We start from the raw sequence: 12,022 nt of genomic DNA, 5'->3' as shown, positions 1-12,022 counted from the left end.
TATAATGACATCAATATATATACATAGTATATAGTTTACAATAGCAACTGTACAACTGGAACCTTTAGAGGTCTTCTACTAATTGGAGCTCAGTTATTAGATAAAATTGATTATTTCATTATAAAGTCATAAATGGAGTCGTTCATTTGGAGGCAGTGAGTATCTAACAGTTTTCTTTGGTTTTCTTCTGAAGGGATTCCTATGAACTGAATGAACTAAACTCCCATTTATTAACTATGCAATGCTTAGCTAATTTAATTTGTTAAAATATGTTAGATCATGATGTGTTTGTAGAAAATGTTAGAACTCGTTCTCCCTTTTTGCACTCCTTGCATCTCCTGGGTATCAAAAGTGTGACAACATATGTTTGGCTACACAGTAATATAAAAGCACAGGTACTCATTTTGTATTATCTCTAGAGAAGATTTGCTTACATATCTTTACAACCACATTTGCAGTGCTACTGAGATTTTGGATAGTCACAAACACAAACCAGACATTTCAAGATTGACTGAAACACATTTGCATGTTACTGAAATTTACAAGCACAGTCAGCATTTGTCACTGATATTTAATTTTTAAACTTTTTTCATCCGATTACTACCTGTTACTACATAATATACAGTATTAGCAAAATCTCAGGTCTTGACAGGGAATGGCCTGGTTGAGTTTTTGAAACTGCTTCATTATATTCATAAGCTTCTACTTGTCTTATTATCTCTAAGTCTTATTTTCCAAAGGAAAAACAAGCAGAGTTCAGCTGAACTTTTACAACCGCAGATAAACAGCACTGGTACGTTTCTTGATTACCATATGCTTCACAAAACCGAAGCTGCACTCTGCTGCGCTGTTTTAATATCCTCCCTGAGATACAGTATAATACAGAAATCCTCCATTTCTATTTCAGTCATTTTGGTAACCTGTCCTCAGGGACGACTGCTTACATTTTAATGTTCTAATGTTGCTTAATGTCCAGTATTCAATGAACCAGAATCTATCAGGGAATAAAATAATATGAATCGAAAACTCATTTAACTGCAGACTACCAAAGACAGACCACTGAAATGAGATTAAGTTCATTCTAATTTTATCACTGTAATAATCTTCTTGCTCCCATTTGTTCATGACTCTCTTTATAAGAACTGATTTATTTTTGGCTGGAAATTAATAAAGTGACCTGAGGACAGAAAGTAGTTCCTAGAAATGATTACATTTATAAAACTACACTTTTTAATTTCCACATGGATAACCATCAAAGCTACCAAAAGTATTCTTGTGCCCTAATTATTTATAAAACATATAATATCACCCAGACTAAATTTATTTTGTGAGTACTGTTTAAATTAAATGTAACAGTTTGCAAAAACAGCCTGAGGTCATAACTTCAAGTATGAGTCTGTAATTACAAAAATGATTTAGGTTCTCTATGCACCGCTCAACTTTGCCCCAAAAATTAATCTAGATTTCATATTTCATAGACATAAAATGAAATACAGACACAATAGAATGGCAAAGAGAGCGCATTTCGACCATTTGAGGTTTTACCAGCTGAATTCCAGAGAGACTAAGAGAGCTGGGAAACCCTTAACATTTCATAGTGATTCACAGCAACAGTGACATCATGACATATTTGGTGACATCATGATTTTATGTCAGTTCCTTTACTTGTTCTTCAGAACATTATACTGTAAAACCTAGCTACTGGATATACATTTTTCTATTAATTTTTTTCTTTTTTGTTTCCTTGCAGACATGAAATAAAATGACTTGTTTGCTTATTAAATGCTTGAGTCATTTGTAAAATGAAGTAACAGGAACCTTCATTTTTTTTTCTAGACGATTAACTGGAATACTTCAGTTTTGTTATGTTATGGCTGATCAAATGCAGTTTTTTAAGCCTCGTTAATCATGTTAAGGTAGTTGTTCTTCCAGCCTGGTGAGTTACATCAATAAATCAACCTAATTAGAATGATGTTTCTACTCCGGTCTTTACCAAACTACTTAATGGCATATAATGACACATTCTAGAATCTAATTGAACAAATATCAACATATCTGTAGCTTTTTCCATTAAAAAATAAAAAAAGTTCTAAAGCACAGTTATTTAGAATGGACAAATGAAAGTCTATCTCAGTAAATAATTATTGGAATGAGCTAAGGAAAGCAGCATGAGAGCAAAGCAAAAACCATTTAACAAAGGGGATATAAACCCCCTTAAGACATTTAAAACTCTTGGAAAAAAACTTGAAATGGAATATTTTAAAAGCTATTTCTGCTACAAGTGTTATACTCTGTACCTGTGTTTTCATTAACCTCATCTAGATTCAGAAATTTAAAAATGCACCCATTGCATTCAACTTACATTGATCCTGCATTATTATTCACATCCTAAATGCCCATCCTAGGTGATGAGCCCAACCCCCATTGCTACTGAAATCTGTCTGGTAAGATCCTGAAAACACTGCGGAGACTTTGAATGACAGTGTTTCACAAGATGGGCTGGACTCTGATCTCTTCTCTGCATGCAACAATTTGTATTCTAATTCAAAAGCATTCTTTTTCAAGATCTATAACCAAGTTGCTCATTGAAGAACATACAGAATAAAGGGTTTCCCTGCACGTACCTGACAGAGAAAAGACTTCCTTTGTAATGGGGATAAATATGGATTTCCTCGTTCCAACCAAAGACTAAAGACAGTGGATTGTGGATCTAGCCAGTAAACTGAGAAATTTAATTCAAACAGGATAAAAAGCTAGTTTTACAATACCGCCTCATGGGTAGCATCTATTTGATGGAGAAGTTGAGTTTCTAAGATTAGGTTTGTCTATATTTTAACTATATTTAAAGTAAAAAATATGGGTAGTGCAAACAAAAATATAAAAGTATTAAAGGTGGATTAAGCTAATAACTGGATCACTGCACTACATACAGATTCAAGCAAATGTTTTACTGTGCTAACAATAATTTAAGTCTTGCAAGGTCACACAGCAGAACTGAGTTCACACACTTTATACTGTACTGTATATGTCCAAAAAGTATTTTCTGTATTGACTTGGTCCACTATTTATTTTATCAAGCTTCTATCTGTAATAGATTTTTTTTCTTGATGAACTGTTCTGACTTGAAGATGCATTATGGGAAAAAAAACATTTTTATTCTTAAATTGGCAAGGAATTCAGCCTGCTGTGTAGTTAAATTAAAATGGAGCTTTCATGCCAATGTTCCATTTGCTAAAGCCCATCCATCTAGGGCTACAGCACCTGCAGAGTTCAGACAAAATGTCCTACCTTCAATCAGAACCTCATGCCTGATACTGAACTATACAAGCTACAATCCTCATAGTCAGCAATCTGAATAAAGCTCTGCTGGGGTGAAAACACTGAAAGGCTGCAGCTCATTATTTTCATGAGTCATTCCTTTGGCCCGTCTGAGAAGGTCTTTGCAGCCTGACAGGAAATAAGGGTCAGTTGTACTTTGTGCAATGTACAGTAACTGGCTATTGAATCGGCATGAAAGGAATTGAAATTCTGCTTACAAATGCATTGCTATTGTTTCTCTTTCTAGCATAGTCAGTACCACATTAAATTGACAATATTTATTTAAAATTGAACTATTCCCTTAAACCTCTAAAATTCTCAATTAGTCTTCCAAAGAAATCTATACTGGGTCCATACATATATTTGGAAAAAGATTTCCTCGTGATTGGAAAATCTTTGTGGAGTGGAAAATTAGCTTATTCTACTCACAATAAGGACATTTCATTACAGTATATGGTTTATTACTGCAGATCTCTTTGTTTCTTCAGAATAAAGCATTTAATCACCGTCTTTTTCATTGACTGCAAATTTGCACTGATATGGTTTAGAGTGAATTCAATTAAATGGTTTTCCTAACATTTATTAAGCGGTATCACCATATTGTAGGCTAATCATGTCAGGCCTCTTATACCTCAGCATGGTTGGACCTGATGGTTGGACAATTCTGGGATGGGAATAGAAACCACTAAATAAAATTAGATCACTGCTGAAAGTGCTGTTAGTGAAGCAGTTATTGACACTTTTCACTCTCCACCAGAATACTCAATAAATGGTATAGAATGGTGGTAAGGGCTCCCCTAACTTTCAGAACTCTCTGGTGTCCTCTTTAATTTCCACTCAAGGCTTTTCAAATCAACTCTTCATAACGTTCACTCTGAATTCAAACTGGTGAAATAAAATTTGTCCTTTCTCCTCCTGATCTGCTAGAAGTGGGGCTGTTGGCACAAATGACACATAACACACAGGCTGATTCTGTTCTCCAGTGGTGCTTCCCGTGGGATGAAAAGTGCTATACCATACAGTATATACAGTACGCTATACTGACCAACACGTAGAAATCACCAGATTTTTATTTCCATTGGCAAAGAAAAACAACTAGCAAAACCAAAATCAGGGTCTTACCTGTTTGCCATCCAGGGTATACAGTCTCTTCACCACCCCTGAGTCAAGCTTGATGGCTTCAGTGATATCTGTCAGGACTTGGTCGAAGGAGTGGGCGGTCTTCTTGTTGAGGAGGATCCGCACAGCTTTCCGGGGCTTCACCCCGCTGCGGATCACAGTCACCAGTTTGGGTTTGATAAAGTCTTTGCTCTCCCTTGTCTCGCTCTTCAATGAGCTCAGGGAGGAGAGCGAGCGCGCTACTCCTGCTTTGATGTTCACTGACCAGTTGGGGTTCACGTTCTTCATATAGTCCACCTTGCGGTAGGGCTCGTTGGAGGCACACACATAGCTTTCACCTACAAGGAGGGAAGAATAAGGGAGGTCATAGAATGGCCAAGTTCAAGTCCTGAAGACAAATGTCCTCTGCTAATGAACCCTTGAGGGAGACAAATGTTCAGGTCAGACCAAGGAGATGGTCAATATGAACAAATTGCAGTAATTTTCATTTTAATGTATTAGTTATGAGCTTAATTATGTATTGTCTCTTCAGTCTCCAAACTCAGATACACAATATCAATTTTGTTCCTCTCCTTTATAATGGCAATCACCCTTCCACATATCATGTCTTTCCAAGCTGTATATTTGTCAAAATGTTACTGACTAGTGACCCAAAACAAAAGTGACTACTTTGCAGATAACCTTGTAGGCTAGTGAAGCATTTATTTTCCAGTTTACTCCAGCTTTGTCAAACAGTTGAGAAGAACCTAAATTTTGCACTTCAGATGATTGTCCAGACCACTACAAGGAGTTTGTCAATATGGAAACAGTGTAGTAATTTTCATTTTACTGTCTTAGTTATAAGTTATGTTATATATTATCTGGTCAGTGTCTTTAATTTACAGACTAATACTGTATGCTCAATTAAAAGACTTGGCAGACATTTTTGACAAAGTCTTCATGCACTCCTATATGTATTCCATATGTATGTAGCCATGACTCATTATGTACTCGATAAAAACCTACAGTATGAATATAAGTATTTCACTTGATCTTTATAAGAGGTCAAAGGTCAAGACAAGGCAAGGAGAAGACTATGAGTGAACTTAATTTAAATACAGTATTCACACCCCTCAAGGGCTCTCACATAGTGAACCAAACAGACTTCTCAGAATCAACAGTGAAATAAACAACTATGTTGTAGATGCTGATAACCCTGATTCCCTTATGAAATGGCTGGATGAGATCTACAAATTACCATAGCCTTACCTTTATTGTAACCTTTTTACGTTCTTGCAGTTGAAATTGATAACCACTAATTTAATAAATCAAAGTCCCAGAGACCCTTCCAATATTTACATTGAGAGTTCGTTACATGGTAACTAGGACCACAATAAAGAAATTTTCCACTTTTCTACAAGGACTTCTAGCAGCAATGCTTATTAATAAGTACAGAATTTATGCTGTAGATTTTTTGTGATTTAGCAGATTTTTTATTCTCTCTGTAGTCTTGGCTACAGAATAGCCTATTGATCCCTGCACGCTGGAATGCAAGGGAGATGGGTCTTCTTTATAAGCAGCCCAACCCAGGATGATGACACAAACCAGGACTAATGCTCCCTATGACGGATGTCCAACTTTGGGCGTTTTGATGTCTACAGACAGAAATACTGTAAGCACATCTGGATGATGATTTTAAATTTACAAGTCATGGTCAATCATCTCAAAGATAACCAACCAATTAGGAACATTCAGAGCATAGAAACCCACTCCACAAGATGACGTCACAACTAGTCGCCAACTCTTATTTTCCAGGTTAAAAGACACTGAACAACTGCTCTCTTGGCTTCTCTCTGCTTAACTGAAGCTTGGCCAGCTGACTATCACTATTGTTGTCTGAGCCTTAGAACTTAAAGTTTTGTCTGAGACACAAAGTTAATAGAGAGCCCGTTATGTAAACAAGAATTCCAACAGAGGTCCCGCCTGCAGCAGAATCTTGCCAATAACTATGTCAACACGTCTGATTATACTAATATTCAGAAGTAGCAGCTATGCTGGTAGCTAACCGAGTTTCTCATTATCAACTGATTCACCTGGACCTGAACTTCGTGCAGAAATTTTTAACGCTAACATGGAGATTGTTCCTGGAGAAATGACCATTAGCACCAAGCTACTGTTGGATGCTCTCTTTCCTACTTCTTCTCCAACTCAGCACCTGGGCTGGGCAGGAATCAGGCAAGCAGAGATGGAATTGCATTGCTGCAAAAAACACTGTCAGCTGGTGGGAGTTAAGAATCCACTGTTGTTGGATCAGTATAATTCAGTATTATACATTATCAGTCTTCATAATTACCTTGTTATCCTTCCATGTTATCCTACCATACAATGATACCATGTTCTGATATAATTTAATTAATATAAGTAAAAGTAAGTACTTATTGTTAAGAATCCAAATGCTGAGTAGTTGCATGCAACTAATGCTTAATCTTTGTACTGTATCTTAGATGTCTTTTTAATCCTTTTTTATAACACTCAAGTAAACTATTAGCCATGGTGTATCTAGGCACCTTGACATACAGACTGCCCATTGCTCTGTCCTCATAGCAATAGCGAATAAAAAAGCTAATGCAATTTACTGTTAAAATGATTTAATTGTGTTAGCAAATTCTTACAACTCTAAAGACTTCTACAAGTGAGCAGTACACTGTGTATACTGTATAAAATGGGGATGCACAAAGCTACAAGTTTGTACTTGTATTGCCTATGTTTTGTGTTTTAGTGATATACTGTATTATCTGGGTGATTATGTTATCTCTGGGTCAAGACTGCTCCTTTTAACAAAGCAAGACTCTATTTGAATCTTAATTGACATTTAGGTATTCATATTTATGCTAATCCTTAAATTCAACTCACACCTTAACTTTATCTAGAAAAGGGGGCAATTTACATTTCAAAATGAAGATTACATGAATAAAAAGGCTAACATACAGGTTCCTATTAAGTAATTTTTTTCTCCCAAACAAAAGATCACTGAAACACTGCCTTCACTGAAGACACTTGTGTTGACCCATTGGATAAAATCCAAAAAAAGTATTTGAATTTTCTCTAACAAATTCTATTTACTATAATTTTTCCCCATGGGAAAAGAAATATTCAAAAATATCATAAAAGTAAAAGACCTACAGTATAAGAGGTTTGTTATAAGAGAAACTCCAGAGGGATAAGAGAGATGTCTGGCTATTGTTTTCCACAATTATTGCTGTGCATATGCACTTCCTTCCCTGAAACATAACAGCAAGCCATGCAGGAAGAATAACAAAGACAGACTTTGTTTTGTAGGAAATCTAAAGAAATTTCTTGGGAGCTTTTGATTTTAAAGAGGTACTTCCCATAAAACACAATCCTGTTCAAATGGTTATGCATTTTTCCAAGGCTGAAAATGTGCATCTTTTTATAAAAGAATTATTTGGTCTCAGACGCATGTTTAAACAGTTTCTAAGGTCTCATTTTCTTCTTTTCATAGCTACTTTTTTTGCTGAACAATGCAGATTAAAAAAGAATGAACAGCTTTTTGAGACTGCCTTTAAAGCACAAATTGACATTCTATTTGTAAAACACACCCACAGTGGTTAAGGCACGGCATTGTTCATTTTTCAAACAAAACAAAAGCGATGAAAAATGCTTCCAACATGAAGGTGGGACCAACCATGCATCCGAAAAGAAACAGTCTTGTTTTTTTTAAAAGCACAGAAGAAGATATCACATTTATTAGGAAAAAGTATTTAAATGAAACACTAAATTCCTTGACATAAACATAGGATTTCACTTCTTCTAACATTCAAGAGATAATCCTTGACCGTAGCTCAGCCACAAATTACACTGTAAAGCTCCACCTCACCTTTAAAATCAAAGCCAATCAACAGACAGTCTGCAAGTAACAAAAAACATCTGCAGGTCACCTTTTCATATGCTTTACTGTGCACATTAGACCAATAATGACATACCGTAGGCTTACAACAGACTAATTATTTGGATTTAATTCCCAATCACCATGCTCTGCAATCAGAAAAACATTACTGATTCAACGATATGGTTACCTTGCAATGCTGTGGTAGAACTCAGATATCCATCTGAAGGTGCATGAGCGACAGGCTCACTATTTCCTTTTTTATTGTTACTGCAAAACAGTACAGGTTTAATTGAAGCACACTGTTTTGCAGGCTCCCTTGGATCATTACAGCTGTCACAGATGTAAGAGAGCACTGATGTGGTGTAACTTAAACCAAGAAACAGATGGTAGCTAGTTACATCTGCAGAGTGTTGTACAATGTGTGGGAGCGAAGAGCATGGTTTGCATTATTTTCATTCTTTCTGATCACTCACTCACACTGGGACAGAAAGTGTTTGAATACATTTCAGCATTTAACATTGCCAGGAACTAAAACCAGTCATGAAACAAAGTAAAGGGTGGGTGGTGTTAGTGGGTGATGTTACCATTGGGGCATCTGAACAGCAGCTAGCTCGAAATCTAAATGGCATACTGGCAAGAGTGGAAAGACTCTCGTACTATGAGCTAACTGATTGTTGTGTCCTGTCATTTTGTCTTTGTGTGGTGTCTTGGCTTATTAAATCCAAGAACGTGATCGTAAGTTTAATGAAAAGAGTTCAGCCAGACAACCAGAAGAAATCTGGGTTAAAGCTGTTGGCTCCTTATAAACAGGTTTCTGGATACAGGAACAAGGATTTAATGAATAGTGCCAATAGATAACCACACAAAAACCTCAGTTGTGCTTGAACCACTAAAATAGTACAAATCCAGTGCTTTAGACATCTTTAGTGCAGACAGGTGAAGGAATACTAAACAGTTTGCACTATATAAATGAGATTTACAAACAAGGGAATGTTTAAAAATGGGCACACATTGTTGTTGCCATGGTAATTTAAGGGTCTGAAAGGCAATATAACCATTAATATAATTTTTCTAACTCAGATTAGTAAATAGGTTTTGTTTACCTTTAAATTTTGAAATGTTTCACCTCCTTCAGAGCAACAGTCTTTTTTTTCTGTGGCAGCTTCACAGTGTTTAATTCCATGGTCCTGCGTTTTACAGTATGTTCATTACTGAACCTTAAGTACTGATGCATGAAGTGCAGTCTTTATAGAATTAAGCTTCCATTAATAAAAAAATGAAATTGTGTTACTATACAACTGATTAGTCTTAATGCCTTCATATTATGTACTGCAATTGTAAGACAAAATAGTAAAATTGTCAAATAAAGCAGCTGCCTTAAATTAACTGAAAGAACTAATAATATCCTTAAAAGATTAAAAACCTTAGGACTAACACTGTACTGGGTTCAAGAACAGTGTAATGCTACACAATGTAAAAGATCAAGGCTGAAAAGTTTTCATATTTTATGTATGAATATTATTATATGAAGCAGCTATGCCTTATACATGAGTCAACATCACAAAAATGAATACGTAATGAGGTGATATTTTCTATTCCTTTGCTAAAAACCAAATCCCAGCTCTTACCGACGACTGCTGGTGGGCTAGAAAATGAGAAAACACCACAGACTGCAGCACGAAGACTAGCACATCTTAATTACGTTCAAAAACCACAATTCTTAGACAGAAGTCTTTGTTAAACGGATTCTCATGGAGAAATCTGGTAAAGCAATGAAGATTCTATAGAGAAAAATTTAGAGCAATACAAATTTGACACATTTAATCACTGTTTTTTTTAATTAGCTCTTATTATATTGTTTAATCCTTCAGATACGCAAGGAAAACATTCATCAAGTCAAAAACCACTTTCTTATATGAAATGATCCATATAAAAATTACAGTGAAATATAAACTAGAGGATACAACTGGAAACTACTAGTTTATTTAAAACTGAGATCAGAAGGCATTTCTTTATGCAAAGTGCTGTGGCAGTATGGAATAAGCTGCCCAGCCATGAAGTTGCTGACAACCTGATTCTATTCAGGAAATGTGATCTTTAGCTCAATTAACTACTAAAGAATCAAGATAGATGGGTCAAATGGCCTACTGTCATTTGCAACCATTAAAAAAAATAGACATATAACAAAAGGTACTGACAAAAATATTTCCACAACCACAGTACATCTTGTGTTAGTTTCTATTACAGAATGCAAACAATCTTGCATTTGATTAGTAAAACAAGACATTTCCAAGAAGCTCCTTTAACAACCATTCATCATTTCTTAGGTGCAGTTTCACTGGGTGTCTAATTGTTATAAACAATTAGCATGGGTGGATGTTTTTTCTCTAATGCAGGCCCTATTTCACACGTACTTCTCAGTCATTGATCTTGATCTGCAACAAGCATCAAATATTATTTCCAACGTTTTGGATCTTATATTTTCTTGTATACTTTTATGATTATTTTTTTAGGCATACCACCATGTTTTTTTACTTGTCCATTAGGAAACGAACAAGGCTGTTACCCTTGTGTCTTGTCAAAAGGTTGTGCTATATTAGTTAGGGTCTATAAATTACAAGAAGATGGGAATGCTTTGTGTTACCGATTTGTTTTTTTGTACCATAGATGAAATGCACCACCACTTCAGTCATGTAAAAATATATAAAGCAATAGAAATGATATATAGCAAATTGTATATAACAGTTAAAAAGTCAGAATCTAGTCCACAGTTTTTGGATTATTACTGTACTTACTATAGAGTATACATATAATAAAATCTAAACATTTAATATTAATTATTCATTTATTTTTTAAAGAATAGTTTTTGAAATGAGAAAAAAGTTCCAAAAACAGAACAAAATTGAAATTGTCTGATCCTTGGTTGAGAAATATCTTCATGCTTACATGCTGAAAATGTCACTTGCTATATTAAACCCCTACACAAATCAATGTTGAATCCACAGCTCCATGCAGCACTAATACTGTATATTCTACAAGACAGAATCTGAGGTACAGACAGCAAAATGTAAAAACAACATCCTTGTTTTTTTTTACCTCAGGGGCTCACATAGTAAAAAGGAATTGAAAAACACACTAATATAGTATGTACAGTATGTACAGTGATACATACAGTGATACATACATGTATGCAAAAACAGCCAGACATTAGTATGACATAGCATGTCTCTTCTTGGTGTTAAGTGCTTCAATAACATATTTGGTTATAAAAGGAATTCCTTTCTCTAATCTCTTCATACTGTACATTGTTCACCATACAGATTAGAAAGATTATGCCCTGGGCATCATTCTGAATACAAAGGAACAAGTAATGGGTTTATTCCATGCTGAAAAGAGAAGAGAGAAAACACAACGTTTCAGCTGTGAAGCCTTCTTCAGGTGTGAGAGAGAGAACAGACGAAATGTTGTGGCTTCTCTCTTCTCTTTTCAGGATGGAATAAACCTATTATTGTTCCTCTGCAGACTATGCATGCTGATGCAGCTACCCACCTGAACTACATCATTCTGAATACTGAATGTTAAACTTCTATGGCCTTGTGTCACCATGCTTTACTGTGGAACAGAAAATGGTAAGGTAGAGGTGTAGTAATGAGTGGTCTTTAACGAACCCCTGAGTATAGGCAGCAATTCCTATGA

The 12,022-nt window shown here is 35.4% G+C and overlaps 1 protein-coding gene across 1 annotated transcript in view; it reads right to left on the bottom strand.

Moving 5' to 3' along the window:
• Nucleotides 1-12,022, bottom strand: part of dclk2a (doublecortin like kinase 2a) — an 87,619-nt gene that overhangs the window by 64,010 nt on the left and 11,587 nt on the right. The window contains exon 2 of the mRNA XM_088916920.1: nt 4,441-4,775. Coding sequence (XP_088773046.1) covers nt 4,441-4,775 — 335 coding nt within the window. The remainder of the gene's footprint in view (nt 1-4,440; nt 4,776-12,022) is intronic.

Source organism: Atractosteus spatula, chromosome 1 (assembly GCF_055471065.1).
Source record: "Atractosteus spatula isolate fAtrSpa1 chromosome 1, fAtrSpa1.hap1, whole genome shotgun sequence".
Lineage (NCBI taxonomy): Eukaryota > Metazoa > Chordata > Actinopteri > Semionotiformes > Lepisosteidae > Atractosteus > Atractosteus spatula.
Note: the sequence above shows the minus strand (reverse complement) of the source record. Positions and strands in the feature narration are given on the sequence as shown.